The sequence below is a fragment of the Columba livia genome, chromosome 2 (genome assembly GCF_036013475.1).
Source record: "Columba livia isolate bColLiv1 breed racing homer chromosome 2, bColLiv1.pat.W.v2, whole genome shotgun sequence".
Classification (NCBI taxonomy): Eukaryota; Metazoa; Chordata; class Aves; order Columbiformes; family Columbidae; genus Columba; species Columba livia.
In genome coordinates this window covers 108,029,583-108,053,373 of record NC_088603.1, presented here as the reverse complement: position 1 = coordinate 108,053,373, position 23,791 = coordinate 108,029,583, and the positions used below count along the sequence as shown (strand labels likewise).

The 23,791-nt window shown below is 41.3% G+C and overlaps 1 protein-coding gene across 13 annotated transcripts in view; it reads right to left on the bottom strand.

Moving 5' to 3' along the window:
- Positions 1-7,983: 7,983 nt before the first annotated feature.
- Positions 7,984-23,791, bottom strand: part of PIEZO2 (piezo type mechanosensitive ion channel component 2) — a 310,595-nt gene continuing 294,787 nt past the window's right edge. For 12 of the 13 annotated variants that reach the window (XM_065053117.1, XM_065053123.1, XM_065053121.1 and 9 more), the window contains 9 exons: positions 22,342-22,500; positions 20,852-20,999; positions 18,341-18,529; positions 17,804-17,896; positions 16,245-16,417; positions 14,340-14,456; positions 12,262-12,341; positions 10,720-10,900; positions 7,984-10,350 (listed from right to left, as the gene is read on the bottom strand). In XM_065053117.1, the coding sequence (XP_064909189.1) occupies positions 10,098-10,350; positions 10,720-10,900; positions 12,262-12,341; positions 14,340-14,456; positions 16,245-16,417; positions 17,804-17,896; positions 18,341-18,529; positions 20,852-20,999; positions 22,342-22,500 (1,393 nt within the window). In that variant the 3' untranslated portion in view covers positions 7,984-10,097. Of the gene's footprint in view, positions 10,351-10,719; positions 10,901-12,261; positions 12,342-14,339; positions 14,457-16,244; positions 16,418-17,803; positions 17,897-18,340; positions 18,530-20,851; positions 21,000-22,341; positions 22,501-23,791 lie in introns of those variants that run through there. The other variant, XM_065053128.1, reaches the window with a different exon arrangement.

Sequence of the window (23,791 nt, the reverse complement as noted above, 5' to 3'; positions counted from 1 at the left end):
AGATGGGCTGAGCACTGCAAAAGAAATAGCTCAGGTAGATAAACATCAAGAAAGAATTATTCAGAAAGCCATCTGAAATGCATTTTGTCTCCTTGCTTACACAAATGACTTTTAGTCATTTTTGGTTTGCGTTGCTGTATTTTTTGCTCTATTTCCTCAGTTTTTTTTCACAGTGTCTTTTACTAGGGTGGGAATACAACAGTGCCATTACAAAGGAGAACCTTTGCTCAGTGTCTCTCAGTGCCTCGTGCTGGTGCAGGAGTGGGACCCTGCCTGTGCAGGGTGGTGCTTGGGGCTGGAGATGGGCTGGAGAAGGCTGGGGTCGCTGGCGTTGGGAGATCTGCAGCAGATCCCTGGCAGCTGTGAACTCACCCAGATTTTTAAGGGGCAATGAAGGGGATCTGAGGGTTGGCACAGGTGAGACTTGATGACAAGGGACAGAGAGCCCAGGAATTTCAGCCACATCGTTCTCGTTAGACGCAAAGAAGAGAGTGAGCAGCGCTGAGCCATGGAAAAGTGACAGATTTTGTTCTCGATGTGCCCTTTTGAAACAGGCTTAAGTAATACACTTTCTTTATTTGGACAGCAAAACAATTGTTAGATACAAGTATTCCTTGAGGGTTTTCTTCTCCCTCATCTAAATATTTGTTCCTTAATCTCCTTTCTTTTTGTTCTTCCCCTTTGAATAACAAAGCCAAAAGCAGTTTCATCTGTTTTTCTGCTCATCTCTAAAGTTACAAGCAGTGAGTGCCATGTCTGTGCTCAGCTGATGGTGAGCTACAGATGAAGAATAAAAACAAATGGTAGCATTTTTGCATACCCCACTTGTCTTGTTGCTGGCCAGGTTACATGGTCTTGTATCAAGCTTAGAGTGTCTGGAGCTCACCCTTATTTTGTGACACTTCTTGAAGGAGAGCATTTTGGACCTTTAAAAGGTACCTTTTAAAAGGGAAGAATCCTTCACCTTTGAAAAGGAGGGAGGTACCGTCCAATTTTTGTCCTAACCTTCTATGTGCTTCCTTATGAAATGCAATGAGCTTTATAACTGTCTTTTTCCTTTTTCTCTCTGATTCCCTTATCTCCTACCTCTCCCCAGAACTGGTTAAAACTGGGAGAATTTTATAGCTGGATGAATATGTAGTCAATACACTGTCTTGACCTCCAAAGTTTAGCCTCTACAGTGTATTTAGAGATGTCAGCTGAAAAGGTCCATTAATATTTTATTGCATTACCTCACTCATGCTTCCACAACATTAAAAATGTGCTTTCCCTGAATGTTTGTTACAGGAGTCTGATGGTCACGTCATCAGCTGTCTGCATTTGCTGGCAGCTCCCTCTTGCACCCCAGCACGGGCTGTAGGAGGCAGTGGCTTGAAAAATTAATGAGTGCTAATACAGCAGTCCTGTGCAATTGAAAAAGAAGACACATACACGTGCACAGATGCCCAAAGTCCACATATGCGGGTGTTTCATACACACACTGCTGCTACTTGAACATACAAGACCAGATGCTCAAGTTGCATTGCAGGTATTAGCTGGCATCTAGAGATGGAGCAGTGTGCACCCAGCAGAGCTGCGCTGCCTCTGGCCCTGTGAAAGTGTCAGATTCCTCACGGTAAGACTGGATTCACTTTGAAAAATCATATAACCTCACCAAAGCCTTTGAAGGAGGTTTGGGTTGAAACCACGGCACTGAGAGCTCTACTCCAGCAGGATAGTCTCAGGGGTTCAGTGGTGGTACCCTAGTGGTGCTGAACGCAGGAGAAGGAAATGAAGGGTCTATGTGTGATGTTACAGGTGAGGTGAGGCAAGAAGAGGTGGTCATAATACATCTGAGCTCTGTGTGTCTGTGTCGTGTGTCCCTTTCCATAACTCACCCTGGTTTGGGCTCATGACCTGGTGAATTCAGAGCCTGGGCAAGGACAGGGTTGGGATTTTCGTTTCATGCATTTTGCTGGTCACAAGCATATAGGTTTTTTTCTGCATATTAGGAAGGGAGAGAAAGGGTTTCCTCTGTACGTGAATAATCTCTCATTTATTCTTGAGGGAGACTTTCTGAGTGCCACAGTCATCAGTCATTCTCCAACCACTCTTCATAGCAAAAGATTATTGTCATTAGATTTCTGTTTTAATAACAGCTCTAAATAGTGCCCAGTGGAATTGGCCTTGGGAGATGCCTGTCATGCCAGGAGAGGCAAAGAAAGTTGCTTGGTGACCACTTGGGTGGCTTTCCACTTGTGCAGCACGTCTCTGAGGCAAGTCTTGAAGCTATGTTGTGATTTCTTATACCATTAACTTTACCAGATGAAACATAGGATTGAAGGAGTTCTTTTAATCATAGGACTCCCACTGAATGATTCTGAATACTATTTCTCCAGGAGCTCTTTTTCTGCTGTCCCTGAGTGTCCACCTTAAATCCAAATGACACCTGCAACAACCTATACGAGAAATATTTCAGCGCAGTAGGGCAGTTGTAATGCACTTTCAGCATCTGCTCCCTTGGACAGTAAATGGGGAATTTACCTTTCCTGTTACATGCTTACAGGTTGCTTTGCCCTTGCTTTCCCCAAGCTTTTAATAAAGCCTTACGGTTTTTCTCTATTTTCCTCCCTCTCAAGAAAGAAGTAAAAATAAATGATTTAAAAATCCCATATACACCTAGGGTAGAAATTATCTGTTTAAATACTGCACGATGCTGTGCAGAGCAGCAGCAGCTTTGCTCTCACAGCATTGCCCAGGGATTAGGCAGTTTAGCAACTCAGGAAAAACTGTGAATGCTTTGATTACACAAACAGCAGGAGCTGACTGCATTGCCTTGTCAAGCAGGCAAGTGGGATTTCTGGGGCACCTGCTGTTGCTGTGCTGGGTGTGTTGTCAGAGCAGCCATCCTTGCACTGACTTATGGATTGATACCATTGTGTGTGTGGGCACACACGAGTCTCTAAATTGATCTGAGGAGAACATACGACAGCTGAAATTTGCTCCTCCTCCTGTTTTCTGAAGTTACATCAGGACCATTGATAGGTGGAACAAGGGAGCAAATGCATTCATGGGCTGGGAAAGAAAACCAGCAGGTTTCCTTGTTCTCTGTGGTTTAGGGGAACAAAAGCTGGTGGTGATTCTGCTATCTTCTAGTAAATGAAAAAAACTAAAGAGATGAGAAGTTTTGTTTTGTCTCTTGAAATGGCTAAAGAAGCAACCTATATAAATGCTACATTTTCAGTGGACATCAATTTAAACCATATCTTGGGAGTGCAAGCTTAGCTTTTGCCAGGAGATGTAAGCCTAGCCACGGCTCCTACCGTGAAATTCAGTCCCAAGTTCCTTATGAAAAACCCTTTGATATATGAAGGTTTTTGTTGGTGTGTTTGTTTTAGTGGAAATCAGAGAAAAGTAATGTAAGAATTAATGTAAACTCCTGTTTCTCTTTCATGATGTTGGCAACACAGCTCTTAATACTGATGTGTTATGGTGCAGAGACATGGGAAGGAGGCAATGCCATGTCTGGGAGTCGCTCCTGCCCCAGCCTTGCCTTGGCGTCCTCCCCTGGCACCGGGGCAGGGTCAGGCTGTCTGTCTTGAGACACGGTGTTTTTCCAAGGCTCAGCCACTCAGTCTAACTTTTTGGTGAACTTCTTGGCTTTTATTTTGAATGCAAACTTTTTTTGAGGAGATGAAGTCCAAGTTGGCTTGTGGCTGTGGCTGCAGGTGATGAACGTCTGTCATGGGACCTGGGAAACCCATTCTGCATCCTCTGCATTCACAGCCTACCAAGATGTGGGCACTTCGATTTTAAATGGTGTCTCTTCAAACAGTGTTACCAGATAAATGATGGAAATAGGATATAGCTGAAACTTCAATAAATATGACATCAATTCTATGCCATTTTCCTCATCTCAAAAAAAACCCAGTCTATTTGAAAGAGCAGGAAATCTTTATTGAATTGCAGTCAGCTCCCTGTCACCTTACAATTATGTAGTAAAATGCCCACAGGATTCACATGGGGATCCCTGTTCTGCCTTCCCTATTAGCACAGTGTTGCACAGGTCAGCAGGATGGGAAGAAATGACCTGGGCGACATGTTAAACAATAGGCATCACTGAGGGAAATACAGGGTGACACCTCCTACTGCCATGTGGTTGCTGTAAGAACTGTTGTAGCCGAAACACAACTTCCACAACGCAGTGGAAAACGAAAGCTCAGCACTGTCTGTAGCGAGTCAGGGCTGCCAAACCTGAGGCTGGAGAAAACTGGTTTGTCTTCAGTTTAGTGCTTGATGCTGCAGGAACCACCTGTGTTTGCTGGGAGAGGGGCAGTCCGAGAACGCCTTTTCTGTCAATGTGGTACTGACAACCGCCATGGCCTTTTACCCCTCTGCCTAATGAGTGCTGCTCTCCCTTCTTAGAGAGGAGAAGAATCACCTCACCTTTCACCTCACCAGAAAATTGGTTTTTTTTTAAAAAAAAGCAGCTACTTCAGCTTAAAAGGTGAGTCTGTGGGAAGGTGAGGAAACAGAAAGACGAATTCAGCTCTGGGTCTTGGGATTCTGCCCTGGCCACCCAGCTGTGTGCCCTTTTCCTGCACAGGAGCAAAGCTAAGGCAGAAACTGCTGAGGGGACCATTTTCAGGTAGTGTAGCTAGCATTTAGTTACTTAATTGCAAGAGAGAATATTAATTGAGGTAACAGTTGTCAAAGAATTATGGTTCTTTTGTCATCTGACACTGGCTGCTGCGTAGGAGAATAAAAAATGGGATATAAAGAAAGCAGCCACAAGTGCAGGCTGTACGGCAAAGGAGCATGGAAGCTGCAAGTGCTCACTAGGAGCAGATCCCAGGGACAACCCTCACTTTGGCACCTTATTTCACATAGGACAGCTGGCTGATCTGCTCAGGAGCAGAAGGATTGGGTGGTTGCTGTTTTTGTGAAGTGGCATCTCAAGTGACATCTACTGAAACGAGCCACTAGGAGCTCTACAGGCAGCAGCAGCCTCCCCGGGAGCTCAAGCATTTTGGAGAAAGCACCACAGAAAACAGATAAAACCCCTTTACAGTCTCCTGGCTCTCACGTAAAGTGAAACTCCTGCATAAAGGGGATGGCCAAGCACTTGGGAAGTGTTCGAAACACTCCTTGGACTGAGTAGTCACAAATTTCTGAAGAACTCAAAGTAAGGGTGCCAGCAGTAGATCTCATCAGACTTGGCCTCCTTCCTCCATGCCTGGTTCTCCATCTTGGACCTTGAAACAGACCATGCCAGGGCTTCCTAAGAAGCACAGCAGACTCAGCAGCCAGCACCTCCCCTGCCAGCACCTGAAAAGCAACATTACTGCCAGCTGAACAGAGAAACTGTACTCTCTGGTAAGTGTGTGCATCGGACTGGTTGTATTAATTGCAATGCTGTTAATATGTGGTGACCATAAGGTGATCTGTGTTTTGCAAATTTCTCCTTTAGTTTGGCCTCACAGACATGGTTACCTGTTAGCTAGCTTGCTGTGCCAAGGCCCGGGACGAACAAAGAATTGTCTGGTGGCCAGGACTCTTCCAGTGCAGTCCTCTGATGAGGGCAGCAGAGCTGAAGGGCTGCAGACTCTGCTTGCTTGACGCTGTAAAAACACAGTAGCTTCCCAAGCAGAAAGGACAAATTGCTGTGCTACAAATCTGCGAGAAGGAAATCCAAATGGATATGGGGAAAACCACTGTTCACCTTGCTGGTGGTTGAGCACTGGGACAGACCAGAGGAGTTGTGGTATTGCCAGCTCTGGAGACTGCCAGACCACAAATGGACAAGTCCCTGAGCAAAGTGATCTTTGTCCTCCTCTAACAGTAGCAATGGTCAGAACAGCTTATCTTCAGGACTCTGACTCTCCCTGGTGCAAGGGTGGGTTTTGTGGACTATCAGCATAGTTCAGCCTCATAAAGAAAAATATTTTACTATTTCTTTTCAAAAAAGCTGTGGACTAGGTTGGAAAAATGCCTTTTGTGGCAACACCACAGACATGAATTTGTTATTGCTGACACTGAGTAATAGACTAGACTAGGCTAGACTAGACCAAAATAGAACAGAGTAATAGAACAAACTATTTCAGTTGAAGGGACCTACAATGATCATTTAATCCAGCTGCCTGACCAATTCAGGGCTGACCAAAAGTTAAAGCATGTTATTAATGGCATTGTCCAAATACCTCTTAAACACTGACAGGCTTGGGACATCAACCACCGCTCTAGGAAGCCTGTTGAGTGTTTGATCACCCTCTTGGTAAAGAAATGCTGCCTAATGCCCAGTCTAAACTTTCCCCATGCAGATTTGAACCTGCATCTTTTTTGGAAACACTAAAATAACAGGTTTTGTATGGAAAGTAAAAAACTGATGCTTATAAAACAAAATTGATTTTATTTTAAGGCTGTTTCTTCTTTTCTTACCTAGGCTTATTCCACTGAAGAGCTGCTCCTGTATTGAACAAGACAGGAAGGAGTCCTAGAACCTGGGAAATTAACCGCAGGAGGATCTGTTTTATTTAAGTCTGATCTGGTAACCTTCTAAAAGGCCATTTAATTCCATCCATCCAATTGAGTCCGTTTGTATAAGTAAGGGCTTATTTTATTGTGTGAGCTACAATTTCTTGATTACAAGGGTGGAAGAGAGAAAACAGGACCTTTCTCTGGCAGTGCTCAGCTCTTGGAAATTGGACTTGGGGCCTTACTAAAGTATGTCTCTAGGTACAGGTATTTCTTTGTAACTATACTCTTGCTTTGGATCCAATAACTTTATTCCAACATTTTGGAGGTGGTTGTTAGAGCAGCCAGTACACTGTCTTTGGTAAGCTACAGTGTCCCTGGCAGATTCCTAAAATGATGGCATAACTCAGGCTGTAAGAAACCTCAGGAGGCTTCATGCAAACCTCCCATGCAAAACAGGGCCCGTTAGTTTACAACAGGTTGCTCAGGGCCTGTCCAGTCAAAATTTGAAAACCTTCAATGCTATAGATCCCACAGCTTCTCTGGGCACTTGCTCCAGTGTTTGACTACCCTTGTGGTGAAAACAATTTTCCTTCTATTTAATCAGACCCTCCCTAACTGCAACTTGCATCTGTTGCCTCTTGGTCTATCATTGAGCAGCGCTGCAGAGCCTGACTCCACCTTTGCTGTACCTCACCATTAAACAGCTGCACACAACAGTAAGCTCTCCCTTTGGACTACTTCTTTTTAAGGCTGAATAAGCCCAGCTACCTCAGCCTTTCATCACACATTATGTCCTCCAGCGCTCTCCCAGACTCACTCCAGTATGTTAGTGAATTTCTTGCACTGGAGACCCCAAACCTGTATGCAGTTCCCCAGATGTGATCTCGCAAGTGTTGAATATAGGGGTAATAACAAATTCCCTTGACTATCAGCTGTGCTTTTGTAAATGCAGCCCAGTATGCTGTCGGTTTTCTTTGTCCTAAGGGCACGCTGCTGATAGACTTGCAACTCCCACTCCTGGTCCTGGCTCCTTTTATTGTAAAGCTGTTCCCTACCCATCTACCCAGTCTGAACTGGTGCACAGGGATAGTCTGCCTCTGATGCAGGACTTTGCATTTGTCTCAGTTGAACTTCATGAAGTATCTGGCAGCTCATTTCTCCAGCATCTTGAGGTTCCCTTGAAAGGCAGACCTGCCCTCCCTATAACAACTGCACGCCACATGCCCCAGGAGGCCAGATGACACACTCAGAATAACATAAACCTCCCCAGACCCAGATTATGTGTGAGTCCACAAACTTGCTGACAGTGCACGTGGTCACGTCCTACAGGCTGTTAAAAAAGACATTAGATGGCATTAGCCCCAGGATTGATTCCCCAAAGAATGTCACTAGAAACTAGCTGCCAGTTCGACTTTGGATGTCTGATCTCAAAGGATGGTCACCAACAGTACACTTTTCACCTGTTGTAGTTGGCTATCCAATCTAAGTCACCGAGTTGACTGTAGGCTGTTTTTTAAAACAAATAAATAAAAACCAACAGAAGAATCCTTTTATTTTCAAAGTTTGATCAGTCCATGAAAGAAAGAGCAGTGCATTTCTGCAAAGCTCAAGTAACTGTACAGCTCATTCTGCAGATCAATTTTTTCTCAACAGAAAGGAAATGCCTGTTAAAGAGAAGGAACCATGAAGGGAGCCAGGACCAGCTGTGGCCAGCATGGTTCTGCTGACTGGTACCTTTAGAAACACATTACACCCTTCACACTTCTCCTTCCAGTGTTGATCTCCTTAAAATCACTGAACACCCAGGTGAGGATCCATCTAACCACAAAGGACATTTTGGCATCCCTGTTGGACCATATGTCAGGGCTGCCCTTTATATTTTGATTTTAATTCACAGGTTCTATAGAAGGACTGGAGCAAAACTCTCCGCTGGGGAATGCTGCCTGGCTGTACAAGCAGCCACTTTTCTATTATACTTTGCAGGAAATCAGGTTGTCTTCCAGTGAGTTCCAGTCACCAAATGAGTTTATTGTTACAATATGATGAAGCGATTTTTATTTTGTGCACTTCACGGTGGTCAAAATGTTATTTTTCACAGTATAGAATGGATTTGACAGCATTTGTCATGGAAGCACTCAGCAGAGTATGTTGCAACTTCATTTAGTTGTGCTGTTTGTTGAAGTTCTGCAGTAAAATGTGCCGGCAAATTATGTTGTATTAATTTCTTCCCGGTGATTAACTAATCATTCATATAATAAATAGCAGCTAACTACAAGAAAGAGATTTGTCACAGAGTTAGAATAACGTTAAACTTTTCCCATTTCATGTAAAAAGGCAGAGGAAAAAATACTTCTAAAATTACTTTGCAACAGGCGCTTTATTTTAAGTCATTACTCAATCAAAACTACACAGTATACCCTTTTAACATTCCCTACCCACTCAATGATTGTTTTTTCTCAATAATTTTTTAAACATGGAATGAAACCTACATTGCAATTGTAAATTTTCATGCTACAATGTTCTCTAATGAGCCATTTGTGTCACTAATAATAGCAATTTAAGAAAAAGGCCATTTTTCAAGCTCATATGTATGTCTATATTTGGGAACTTAAAAAATAACCCGTCTCAAATGTAAAAATATGACTTGGAATATGTAAACATTTTTGTATACCTGAAACACTGGAAGAAGAATATTAGCTAAGAGCAAAACAATTGTTGCCTTAAATCATCGAAATGGGAAAAAGCATGTCATGGGGAGCAGAGAGGAGCACACACTATTCAGTCTTTAAAGGGTTATAAGAAATGGTCATTGAATTCACTTTCTTTTCTCATCTAATGGAAAGCAGTAACTTTGAAGAGAATGGCCCAGCAGAACACCCCAATATTTCACCATAACTATTCTAGCCATTAGCTAACCTTGACAAAGTGTCAAGTTTCAGTTGCTTCTTTTTTTCCTGAGAAAAGTCATTGATGTTTGGTGGAAATGTCTTCTGTGACTGTACAACTAAAATAAGGCATTTAAAGAGACTGTTACTTGTTGTGTGTCTGTTTGTTTTTTGCTAACAGAGGTTTGTCCACAGTGTCCTTTGTACATCAAAACCTCTGCTTTTCTACAAATGGGCATGGCTAGAATGTCTTCAGTTCCCACTGTGGCCCTGGGTCTTGGGTGTCCTGAAGGCGAGTCAGCGTCCCATTACTGTAGCTCGAAAGTCAGTGACGTACAACAGCATATTGCACAATCCAATCTGTGTGGCTCCAGAAAGGGTTAAGAAGGTACACTGGAGTCATCTGTGGGTTCACTCCTTTCTTTTCCCTTTAAGTTGTAATGATTGTCTGGAAAATTAAATCAGACAGACAGACAAGGATGCAAACTTTTTGCTGATTAAATTACAAAGCAGTCTCCAGATTGCAGAGGAGTGGCACATTAAAAACAACAAATCATCCAACCTTCTTCACTGTTGATCCTTAATTTGAAAGGCAGCATGGATTCCTAAGGCCGTCACTTCCAGGACTCCTTCCGTGAAAATCATTGCTACCTAACTATAAAAGGCTTAGCTCTTAAGAGAATATTGTGCTTTTTTTTTCTTTTCCTTTAAAATTCAGATGAAATCAACTTGATTCGCAGTGTGACACCAAAGAGATCAGTTAGTTTTTTCCCTAGTCCACTTGATCATGGTCTCTGGTGAGCGATACAGGAATATTAGTTTGGCATACAGGTCTTCTTCTAGTTCCAGTTCTCCAGTCTCTCGCACTAAGAAAATGTCAGTACACAACTTCAAGATTCGGTCTACATTGGGTAGCTCCTCAAACATGATGGAGTGAGAAATCCCACTGAAAAATTCACGAACAAACTTCCCTATCACCAGGACAACTGAGGCGTATAGTCCCATGATGCTGAAAAGAAAGAAAGGAAAGAGTTCAATGCGTGCCTTGAAAAAGGGTCAGCCAAGTGTTAGGGAGCTCATCTGCATGCTTTAGTGTAGTCTATCAGCTGAGCAAACATTAATTTCTAATTAAGATCCTGCTTGTGCTGTGCTGCAGGATTAAGGAGAGCAGGTATCAAGGGTAATACCATTTCTTACAAACACAAAGCCTTCTATAGTAATAGGCATGGCTCTGAAACTCTCACAGAACCCCTTTTCTGGAGGTTCAAACATTACAGGAACAAAAAAGAAAGAGCACCCCAAACCCCAGCAAATAAAGTCACCATTACTACATTATTTTACTACATTATTTTAATTTTATGTAAAAATTTCTTCCTACCCATAACCGGCCAAGAATCCAAGGCTTGGTGGACTGACTTTATCACTGAATATGAAGAGTTCAAGACTCTCTTCAGATGTTTTGTATCTTTTTCCAAGCTGATTCAAAACCCACCACTCACGAACTCCCTCTTCAGACACATTTTTGACCAGGGATACTGTAATGTTTTCCCATCTGCAGTCTATTGAAAAAAGGAAATGTTAATATATATATATATACCAAGAATTGCAAAAGTCAAACTATTCTGAGTCAGATACTTCAAACATCTGCATGATAGTGATTGAGCAATGTAGGAGGAAAGGTTTGTTACAATTCTCATTTTACATTTTACATTATTTCTGTACGAAAGTACATTATCTAGTCTTCTGTGGTTTTCCTTCTGCAAATGTTGTCTGAATGTGCATTAAATAAACAAAACATTTCACATCACCTGCACTTTCTTCTCTACAACTGTCAAATCATTTAAATATTCTTAGACCAAAGTATCAACGACAGTCAGCATGTCTGCATTTCAGGCCTAGAGAAGCCCATTCAACCTGGAGGGACTGTGGTAAATTTCTATATCTCAAAATGAAACTAGCACTGTAAATCATGTATGTCTTAGTATAAAATACATTATTATCTTATATCAAGAAAAGCATACTATCCTATTATGCATACTGATCACACAGACAGGAGGTGAACCCTGATCCTCCTGATTTGTGGGGAGCATACACGAGCAGAGTTCTTTAAGACAGGACTTGACTAATAACAGTGAAGTACTCATAATTTATTGCTGCTCATAGAGTTATGTTCAGCCTCAAGAACTATTTTTCCCAATAAATCTAATCATGCTCACTGAACCTTGAACAGTGATGCACTACACAGTACAGTGATGTTCTACATACTACTACTACTACTATGTCCAAGCACCAAATTTAAACCCTGTTGAGCAAGGTCTTCTTTGATAAAGACTTGTTCCTACTCTTCCAACCCAACAGTTTTTTTCACATGTGCGTATGTGCACACGTGTGCATGTATTTTGTATGTCTGTGAGTACCTGTATGCATTCTGATCGGGTAATACCACTCTGAATGCCATGATTTATCTAAGGTGGATTTTTTCTCGCCAGTAAGGAAGGAACAGCTAAAAAATGCCAATCATTCAGTGTCATTTTTTAAGCTGAGGAGCTTCATTTGCGGACATGCAGTACTATTGCCTGCTTTTGGCAAGGTAGCAGGGAGATGTGGAGCAGCAAACATTGTCATCAGTTCCACAGAAAACAAAGGAAAGCGGTTCCTGAAAGAAGCCTTGAAGGAAAGGAGCCAGATTTCATCCTTAGAGTCCTTACTGTTTAATACAAAGTTAAAGTACATCCAGATGTGTTTTCTGTCTTATGCTATATCACCTCATCTCTCCCCAAGGTTGCAGGCACCAGGTAGAAACCACTGTAAGTGCATTTCAGACTGAGGTGCCCCACAACAGCTCAATCAATGTGCAAGTGTGAGTGCTGTCTTGCATTTCTTTCAACCATACTCTCTTTTCCACGGTCTGGACACATACCTGTCAATAGCTGCTTTATGGGTTTTGCCAAAGAATCACTAGGAGCCTTGATGTAGTATGGGTACACTGTCTCTAATGTTCTGGAAAAAATGAGAAAGCAAATATTTCATATTTTTATACCTCTAAAATAATTTAGAAATACCTAACAGGGCTATACACAGTTCCCAGTAATTCTTGGCTTAAGCTATGATTTTATAGTGTTCAGATGTCACATCTGAAAGTTAGCTGGATTTATTAACTATGTTCTGTCAGAATTTCAGCAGGGAGCTCCATCCATAATGTTGCCATTCACATGCCATGAACCCCACACACCTGGGGCATGTGTGTTTGCAAGGAATGCAGACTTTATATTTTGTTCCCCTTTTAACAAACCCGCTTTTATAGCCAGCTATATAAGCAGCACAAAGAAAGGCAACACACCAGGAGTAGTAAACAAGCTAGAAAAATATATAGCTAGAAAAATATGTGGTGAGAACAGTTATTACTTCAGGATTGCAAGATGTTTTGCTAATAACACCTGAAAAGAGTGAGATTTTTTTTCCCAGAATTTTTCATTGGGAAATATTTTCAATTTGTAGGAGGATTTAAAACTTGAAAAAAAAAAATGTTTGTAAAAGTTCTTGCATTGGACTCCAAATTAAATCACCTTAAGTGGGAATAAATTACCAGCATCCAGAGAGAGATATATTTCATTAAAACCAGAGATATTGTCCTAAGCTTTTCTTCAAATGAGGGGGCCTCTCAGGCAAGTCCTGTGACATTTTGCTACACTGCATATGCCAGGCTGAGGAAGAACAGAGGTGGCCAATTTAAAATTCCTCCTGATCACTCCAGCAGACCCAAAATATCAGGTCAGAGCTCAGCAGCTAAGTTGTTCCAGCAGAGGTGTTCCAGGGAGCTCCCTGCTGAAGTCAAATGGCTACTATCTGCTACAACCACTGTTCCTTGGTGACAATGTAAAAAAAGCTTAAATCTACAATATTATTACAAGACAGGCAAGTGTAGGTGTATCTTCCATGTTACAGCTTGCCTCCTGTGAAGAGACAAGTATAAGCGAATTATCTTCTCCCACAAAAGAGCAAAATCTACCCTCCTCGGCACTACATCAGCTTAGGAAATATTTCTGTATCCTCACATAGCAGAAAAGTAAGAGAGGTGTAAAATATTCTTTAAATGCAATGTTGAGATGTGCAACAGCAGTCTGCTTGGATGCACAAGTGCGTGTGGGTGCAGAATAATAGCTGTGCACAGAAAAGACCTACTAACAGATATGAACCTCTCAGACTTTTGGCTCTCCCAGTTGGCCTCAGCTTTAAATTTTCAGCTCTAGTGGCCACAAATCAGATCAGGTGGCCTTTAGGGATGATGTGTTGGCTTAGCAGTATTTAGAGACTACTGCTGTAAAGTAATCCCCAGCGAGCAGGCGGAAGAGGAAGAGCCAGACTCCTTTCAAATGTGACAGAAGGCACCACTGCTGTTAATGCTATAAGGCTATATCCACAGAATAATGTTTAATATTCATGTGAAGAGCACGCTCTTTCTGCCTTGCATATTTCCATTACAGGAAAAGATCTGATGTCAGAAACAACTGCAGATGTTACCCATTGACCACAGTTGATTTAACACTTCCTTGCCAATCTAATACTATTCAAGAATAACAATGAGAAATACAGTCTGGATGGTTATTTAGAACAAAAAAAAAATCATTAATACAACATCCTCAAATGGAGTCAAACTGAAGTAACTCAAAGGAGAGTTTAACTGTGACTATACTGTAATGAACTTGTGCTTATTCAATAAATCAAAGAAAAGTAACTAATAGCTTCACCATGCTTGCTGGTGGTGTTCCAGTATTCATGGACTTCTCGGCCTACATTTACCATAGGAAATAAGCTTTTACCTTTAATGTTACTATTATGTGACTTCAATCCTATTGGCCTCTGTAAACAAGGCCCCAAAGTTATTAGAGGGAGAAGGATAGGCAGACAAATGACATAGTTGCACAAGCCCGGCCTCCTTAGAAAATAAGGTTTAAAAAGGAAAGATTTGCATACAAATAGTCAAAGAAAATAACTTACACCTTTTCCAGTTGCTGCCCAGACATCATTGTAGCAATATCTCTTCTGGTGTTCTCTGGTAGCACAAAGGTAAGTTTATCTGATGCTATTTCAGCTTTGGCACCAAGGGTGAGATTTCTGTTGTAAGTAAAAAGGAAGACACATTCTCAACCTTCAATGAGAGGGTAACCCAAGCACTTGTTTGATGAACCGTAGAGCTAGTTTTCTAACTAGTCCAGCCACACTGACCCTGGCTATAGCAGTCTTTGCTGAATCAAGCATCATGCTACCTGCACTTGAGATGGTGTTTTCTCCCATGGAGGATATGTGGCAACCGTAACAGCATTTTTTCTAACTGACTGTGACTTTGTGTGTCCTACAGAGCAATGATGATGGATTAATACATTTTTTCTCACTAGGTCAGTCAAAAGACAATGCGTGAGGGAGCACATTTGCTCTGACTTTAAGCAACAGGACTGTCTGTGTTACCACACATTTGGTGCCAGGACAGCTGAGGATGCTGCAGTCAGCTACAGCTTCCCAAAAACCCCACCTCAGCCCAGCAGCAACATGGAATGTTGCAGAGAAATGTCCCTGGCAGATGTGCAGATGTGCAAAGGCAAGAACTGTGTATGCTGCCTGAGTGACACAAAAGGTTCATCTTACAGCTGCTTGTGGTCTCCTGGCCCAGATGAAAGACAGCAGTTTGCCTTTATGGAGAAAAAGTGGAAGGTCACTGTGGTAAATCTTTACTGCTTTCAGTCATGCATGGTCACAATGTAATCCACAGGATATAATCTGAGAGTGAAAAAGGTCTTTTTAAACTGGTGTATGAATGTTTGTAGTTATGAAAGCACATGGGCAAACTGAGTAGCAGTATTAAAAATTAATATAAGACTCAGAAATGATGGAGTGATGTAATTCACTAGCTAATACTGTATGCTTCCAGGAATATAAGGGGGGTCAAACAAAGTTGAATTAAGGGTGCAGATTCATTACAAGCCTATTTTTGACTGTGGAAGGACTGACCCAGCATGTTCAGAGCTGCCACAGTGATCCAGCTGACCTGCTTCTTCTGCACAATCTTTTGCTGAGGATTGCTATAACAATCCAGCATCAGTTTCCAACAAAACAGGTAGATACTGGGACTGCAAAGGTACTTAATTTCCATGGAGTAATGACTTAACTCCAGTTTAATCCAGTAGTCTACAGGGATCCCATCCAGCAGATAGTAGCCAACAAACCACCTCAGTGACTGGGTGTGCTGTAGCCCATATGCAACTACTCTACATTCTAGGCTGTCTCCTGCAAAAACTTCATCTTAAAGTAACAGTTCACTGAGGCCAAAGGAACCACAAGTAAACAGGCAAAGGTCTTGATAAAAAGGAGCTGTGCCATTGTTAAGGTATTTGCATAAGAAAAGCTCTGAGTATATCTGTATTTAAAAAAAAAAATTGTGTCAGTTCCAGACTCCCTTAATAAGAAGACCAAGCACTTCTGTTTATATTTCCTCATAGTTCTTCTGCCTTAGCTAGGTCCAAGTATTTAGCTCCCATAAATGCTAGCAAGGTTGCTGTTTGGGGCAGTTTATTTGAACATCTCCATCTAAAACTGGCTAAAATTTTCTTACTTTCCCCTCCTTCCCCTCAAGTCCCATTGAAAACTCCACCCTGCCTTTTTAAATAATGTACTTGGAAGTGGCTCCACTTGTCCTTTTATTTCTTGAGAACTGCAGGCAACAAATGTTTTTCTGTATAACAAAGGTTACTTCTCTCTGCCTCTCTCCCTCCCCACTTTTAGGTTTTTTTGCTCTGCAGTACAATAAAATTTTCTGAAAAACTAAAGCGAAAACCCAGAGTGGAACTGTTCTGCTGAAGGAACGCTTGGCAAATGATCCATCAACCTCATAAGAGTCCTATTAATTACCTTTGAATAGTCCATGAAAGAACTACAGTGAACTCAGCTGAAAAATCCATCAGTCCCTGTATCATTTTCTCTCTACTGGGAGGGCTTATGGTCCATAAAGAGTTTGAATTTCCCTCTAGATCTGCTAGAGTTATATCTTCTTTTCCATAGCCCTCTAGAAACTGCAAAGCAGCCTGTAGGTGCAGAAGAGGAATATATAATCTCAGTACAGTGATATTCACAAGACACAGAGCCATATTTTCCAATCAAGCAATATTATAAATGTTCAATTAATTGTAAGTGCAGTGGTTTATACTGATGGTTTTCCTCAAGTATCAACTGTGGCTTTAGATAGGGAGGGAGAGTATAGCTAAGCTAAGAAGGCAAAACAGAAATGGTCCCACTGCTTAAATAGTAAGTATGATGGCCAAGCAGGCCAAAATCAGTCCAGAAATTAATCAGACTGTAGAGTCTATTTAAAATTATCTTCACTTTTTTTTTAGTTTCTATTAATCCCATTTATGTCTGTAGATCCAGTAGGGTGTAAAGCTTTCAGTCCCCATCAGTTTTGACCGGTAACTCTGACACTTTACGCAGTTTCAGTGACACTCCAAATAGTATCAGTAGTCACCACAAAATATAAGTCACAGTAGAAAGCACACACCAAGCCTGGCCACTGTGGGATGGCTCACACTTCCAGAAATGTCTGGTAATATTCAGAAGGCACAAGACAGTTACTGGTTTTCATATTTTTATTAAAATTTTACTCTGTCTTTTATTAAGCCTCTTTCTGCATAGAAAGATGTCTGCAAAGGATGAGACAACTTCAAACCAGTAACTTTCAAAATGGATCATGATTGCATTATTACTGCTATAATATGTGGGTTTTTTGGTAGGATCCAATATAAAAAAATGTTAATTTCTGAATGGGCTAGAAGCAAGTACTTCTTTTAAAGTTATATCTGATCAAACCCCAGTTACCTTAGTAATGCAACCGTTTCTACTAATTACTAGTGTTTTTGATGTGGAAATTTACGGTAACTTTATGCATATTACACCATGAAATAGTGAGACTATATTTAAATGTTTATGTTTTGACATTTTAATGTAAAATCTTTTCTAGGCCATACACACTTTGACAGCAGCACATGTCACTGAGAGCTGAAAGCTGTGTGTGCTCTAGGAAGGAGCATGGTGCTTACAAGTGCCAACACTGTTGTTTCCCCCCAGCACAAGCACATTTGTTTTGGCACTACATCAACAGCATCACATCTCCCAAAGATTTGTGTCATTTAGAGGAGAGGTTTTTTATTCAGGTGACAGGACAACTAGGGTTCCTGTCTTCTGTGATTTTGTGCAAAGATGTCTTGATTAATGGTAACTTGTCTCACCATAACCCATCCCTGCCCTGACAAATGATCTGTTGAAACTGTTATTCATGCAAACTCTCATTATCAAAACATCTTTCAAGTGATGGCAGCACTGCTGACCTTCGTAACTACACAAACAAAACTCACAAAAGGCCTCCATGGAAACATGCACACATTTTTAAATAACGAGGTATTCTACATTTCACTTACAGTGTTACCCCTGTAGCTTCCCAGAAACGCATTGAAACCAGTCTGATTCAAATCCTTGAGCTGACTCTGTTGAGCACTCATTGTAAAAATAGGCTGGGAAACAAAAGAACATACACTTGTCACATTTACTTCATATCAGCTGCTACGTACACAGTGCAGCATCCTGTGGATCACAGTCCAAGACAATGATGGAACTCAGTTCAACAGGAAAAGGTTATGATCTTATTCCACTGAGAAACAAGTTACCTCCACAATGATTTTATATTTACCACATGGATCTGTAGGCAGCTACCCCACGAAGGATAATTTATCCTACTGCCAGTAGGTTCTTTTTTAACTTGCAAATGAAGGTAATATTTTACATCATCGATAAACTAATGTGTTTATTAACCCAAAAGGGATCTTTTGTGGGAGCTTGCCTGATCTCTTGCAGAAGGCAGGAGAGTTCAGTTCCATGAAGGGAATAAGAAACAGCACAAGGAAATACACTGCAAAAACAGAGTTTGTTTTTCGTCTTTCTTATTTATTTTTTTTTACCTGATAACCTCCTAGAGTTATTGTGATTGATACATCTAGAGGCTTGTTGGTGATGCCTGCAACAGATTTGATTAAAGACATGAAGAGCAGTGGGAACCAGACAATACAAATCAGCAAGACGATAATCATGCCACCCATTCCATACTTCACAACTTTCTTTTTCTTCTGGCCTCTTGGTTGGGGATATCTCTGCAAAAAGCAAACAGCAACATGGTAATGTCTCTTCAGTCAGTAGAACACTGGGTATGATTTCATGGGTCAGTATGTAATGATTTTAAGGATTCCCGTCTTCCGTAGTAATTTGCTACCAATTGTCATGCCTGTTGTTTTGAGATTTTTCTAGACAAACATGCATAGACACTGAATTTCTGCTGACAATGAAGTGCCAAAAGAACCCATGTCAAATGTGTCTGCGGTTTTGATCCTTCACAACCATAAAGAAGGGAAAAAATGAGTAATTTTAATTTTTTGTCCCAGTAACTGCAAGCATGAACTCACAACAACCAAATGTAAAATAATAGCAACAACAGTGATACAACCCAGTAATATTGAGCATGACCCACTTTCTGGTATTTGTCCTTCAAAAAGTTTGATCTCAAAGCTCCTTAAGGCAAAATGCCTCTCACAGAGCTCAAAATGCTGAAAACTGGATTTTTGCTGTGGAAGGGGAGAGAAGGAGAAATAAAATTGTTTGCCAGTAGCTGACATGCACAATCAGTAGGACTGTCTGATATTGCACTACCTCCACATTCATTTTACACCTCACATACAGTATTTCTAAGAGTTGTTCACAGGCTTGATCCAATTGGTTTCTAATGAATCCCACACCATCTGCATTTAAATAATGTCTAAAATCTTGTTGCTGTTCCTAAAGTCTTGACACTGTTGATGTGACAGCCTTCCCCTTCTTAGCTTCTGAGACCGAAATGGCCATGCTTTTACCCTTCTCTTTTCAAAGCAAATCACAACGCGTGTCTGTTTGGCCTTGCCCATAATTCATACCCTCTGTTATTTGCCTCATGATTGAATACTTTAACAGCTTCGCCATCCTGTAAAATGCCTTACCATCTCTGCAATTTTTTTTGCTGTGTTCTCTTATAGGATTTAAGTCCACACAGTGTTTTAGGATCCTGTCTTTCACGCACTGCGTACTGCATGTGCAAAATAAAGATGCATTGTATTGCACTGCACCTCAAACACATGCCAGGAATCCAGCTTTCAGGAAATTGTTCTTGCTTTACAACATGAATCCATAAAGCCCTAAGAGAATATTAAATTTGTAATACAATGCTATATTTAAAACAAATTAGCTACTTTTCAAAAGTAGTGTATCAAGTAATTTGTCTTGCTCTACAGAATACTGTTTTCATTAAAATATCATATAAAGATCACCAGGGGTATATTATTTGTCTGTATGAGATTAGTTCAGGCACCTCTAATGATGTTACAGAACAACTCAGAGACTCTAGTAGTCAAAGAGAGAGAGGCAAAGAGAATCAAAGTCAAAAAGTCATGGGCAGTTATTTTGCTACATGGCATTAGCACGCACACGCTAGCTTAGATATGGAAATCTTCCCACATTCAGATCTACGCTACACACAATGTGGAGTGATCCTGTTGTAGCGTAAAAAAATGCAGCAAGATGGATTATTATTTCTCTGACTCCTGAAGCATCTGATGACACTCCATTCATGGCAGAAATGGAAGGCATACAAAAAAAGCCTATATGCAAGAATTGTGTGCACCTAAGCTCTGAGTTAATTTAAGTGACATACTTGGAAAGTAATTGCCATTAAGAGACAGGATTATAATAAAAGTAGAAATACGTCAGTAACACTTAAAAATACAGCCGTTTCATTGCAGATGTACGACTTCTGACTGGTTGGGTCACTCCTAAAAGAATGCTTAATTTCTTTTTCAAATTGGCAAAATAAGCAAGCATATGGTTGCAATCTTTATAGGAGTTATAAGGAATCCAGAATTTGCAAGTTTAATTTGAACTGAAGCTTAAACGATTTAAAGAGACTTCAGTCAGACAAATGGTGGGTTTATCTGGACTGCAGTTCACTTCTGGATGTGCAGGAGCTGTCTGAATTCTCTCTGTGGTTATATGACTCAGGTGTCCCCGGGATCTACACTGTAGAGGCACCCACTCTTCCTTCTACTGACCTTTCTCTTCAGCTACAGTTCCCCTGCTACTTCTTTAGTTGTTATGGACAAAGTGAGTCTGTGTGAATACCAGGCCTTTCAACCCTGGCATGCAATTAAGCCTTAACGTGGAAAAATCAGCGAGGCACAAAAGGGAAGCCGTTTGAAATTGCACTTGCGGTGACTGCCAACTAACTTAAAGCACCCAATAGTCTGAATATTTCTGAACATAAACACCAGGTGTATCTTCTAAGAAACTGTCTTTATGGTGGATTTCCTAATTATTTAGGGACTCGTGGTTATTTCTCTTCATTTCTGCATGGGGGAGGGCAGGTCTGGATCACCCATATGGGGCTTTCTTACTTTTTCTGACTCTCGCCAGCACTTCAGGATGAATATATGAGCATAGATATCTTCAACACAGATCCAGCTGGAAAGACTGAGAGTGGTATCAGTCCAAACCCAGTCCATTACTGCTCTCAGCTCGGTCAAAAATGGAACCAGGCGGAATCTGAAGGGAGATCACAGCAGATAACTCATCAGAAAAGGGAGGGATCACATTAAACAAGCACATTAAGTGTATATATGACGAGAGAGATAATTAAACTAATGTTTAATGGGAGATGTTGCAAACACAAATACAATCATATCCAGAGCTTGCACAGGTAGCACAGATGCTATAGGGGTGATATTTTTTTGCCACAGCTCATGTTTCTCTAGATCTCCTTGTCAGGCCATAAACACACTTGCTTCATTGTGCCCAGTAATTGTGATAGAGCCACTGATGGAATCGTACAAGACAGACTTTCTTGTACTCCCAAATTCCTTTGACCTGGGACCGGAGTGAAGGAATGTCCTTTCCACAGGATGGTGGGAATTTGTTTTATACCTCATTACACTGAGTGATGCATGGCTCTTTGCAGTAGGTGGGCAGTCCTCAGTTGCATATGGAATTGGGCATTACGACTCAGGATTAAGGAGCAGAAGAAGGTGGGCTAACAGGAAACCAACAAGCGTATAGCAGCTGTTCAAGATACATCGTTCCTTTTACTAGTCCCACACTTCTGCTTGGCCAGGCCACAAAGACTATTTCATTTGAAGAAAGCTTTCTTCTGTAACTTTTCCTACTGGAATGCAACAAGGCATACTGAAAATATTGGGAAAAGGCTGAAATTATTCTGGCTTTTCTGTGAAATATGTATACGCTTTGAACTGGCTTAATCACAACATCATGGTAAGAGCAGAAGTGGAGGGTGGCATATGGCTCCTTAACACCACCTTTCACTCTGAGGTGACACTATGCCTCTTACTTGCGCTAACACTCCTGACTTCTGAAGAATTTCCAATGTGCAGCACTTCTCAAAAGATAAACAGAGGAAACATTTTTTGATGCATAGCTCTTATTTCTCATGTATATTGGCTTTCACTTTACTCTTCCTACCTGCTGAGGTAGAGCCTGTAGACCTGCTTCAAAGGATTTGATGCTTACTGCTTTTTAGGACTGCAGAGCAAATAACATAACCTGTGTTCTAGCACAATGTGTAGCCCCTAGCTTTGCACACAGACGTGACTTCCTAGAGGTGTGGAAATGTCTCTTCCATAGTGGCCTGAATGGCTGAATAGTATGTCTGGCTTCTGGATTCAGAGTGGGAGATTGATTTTTCTGAAATTTGCATTCCTGAAACTGATTTTTTGTGGACTGTAGGAGTCATATGGCATATACAGTTGTGCTGTACAAAATTTACTGTCTCAGTTCCAGCAGACTGTGAAGAGAAGTCATCAATAACCCCAGCATCTCATGATAACAGATCCTTATTTCAGAAAAGAAAGGAGGGCAGTAGGTCCAGACTTACCCTTGAAATAAGAACAGGTTGACATAGTTATAACTTTTTGTGAGGAAGTTGCCAAGAACACGAGTTGGATATCCACAGCGTATCTGATAAGCTGATAATCCAAAATAAACACATTTCACAAAATACCAGAGCTGGGCAACTGTGTTCTGGCTAAATTTCCTGTAATGGAAAAGACAGATAAAGGAAAATTATGAGCTTTGTATCTGTGTGTGACCAAATTAGCTTGAAATATTTTGTGCTTCTGGCAGTGTCCCTTTCCTGAGATCCTGTGAAAACCCCTTGGTTTCTCACTCCACTGCAGGGTTAAAATGGTGTTTTAAAGACGCTGGATGAGAAAGTTTATACACAGCATCTGTTGTCACCTCAGGGTCACAGGGGAGAGACTGGGAACAGGCTCACTGAAGAGTGAGGGCTCTGCGGCAGTGCCCTCTCCCTCTGGACGCTTGAGGTGTCTCGCTGCCCAACACAGGCCCACCTGTCCTCAGCCCCCACGATGGCACATCCCTGTGTGAGCCCTGGATAGACACTGTGTCTCTTGGCTTTTCAGAGGGCTGACACCTGGACTGAATCTAGGCAGCTTTAATGGCTGTTTGTGTTCACGGGGGCATCTCCTAGGTAATGAACTTGTATGGGAATTTAAGTTGGAGTGACCTTAGAAGATCGCCTATTTCACCTTGCCTTGCTTGGATCAGGTCTAGTTACACCAAATTGTTCAGGGAACTTTTCCAGTTAGTTTTGAATATCTCTGAAGATGGATATCCCACAACATGCATGGGTAACCTGCTCCAGTGTTCAACTACTGTCACGGCGCACAGATTTTTCGTCACATCTAACTGGAATTTCCCTTTTTTCCAACTTATGGCCTCTTGTCCTATCTCAAAAGAGCTTAGCTTCTTCTCAATGCCTTCTTAATAGGCAGCTGAAGACAGCTCTTCAGTTTCTCTTCTCCAGACGGAACTAGCCCTGTTCCCTTAACCTCTCCTCACATGTCATATGCTCCACCCTCCTGACCATCTTGGCAAACATGTGCCACATCTGACTGCAGCTCAACATCATGGTGGAACTGCAGAAGATGACTCATGATGGACGGGATCTCTGGGCCCCACAGGATCCAACATTTTCAATTATATCGTGCAAGACTATTTTCATTATGAAATTTGCAGGGGCTTCTAAGAATCGGCCTGACTTAGAAGGAATGCAGGAGGTTTCACATTCAGATTTGAGATTGCCAATTTGATATAAATTTCATAAAAGCACATAAAAGGTCAAAACAATTTTATTGCCTTTCAAATGACCAAATCAAGCCAAAGGTTTTATATCAATTCTTAATGCTCAGTAGATAAGAGATCCACTTGATAAACAAATTTTTTTTCAGGATGGGGAACATTTACTATTGCATGAAGAAAACTTCTTTTTTTTTTTTTTTTTTTGAGAGGAAAAGAGACGTTTC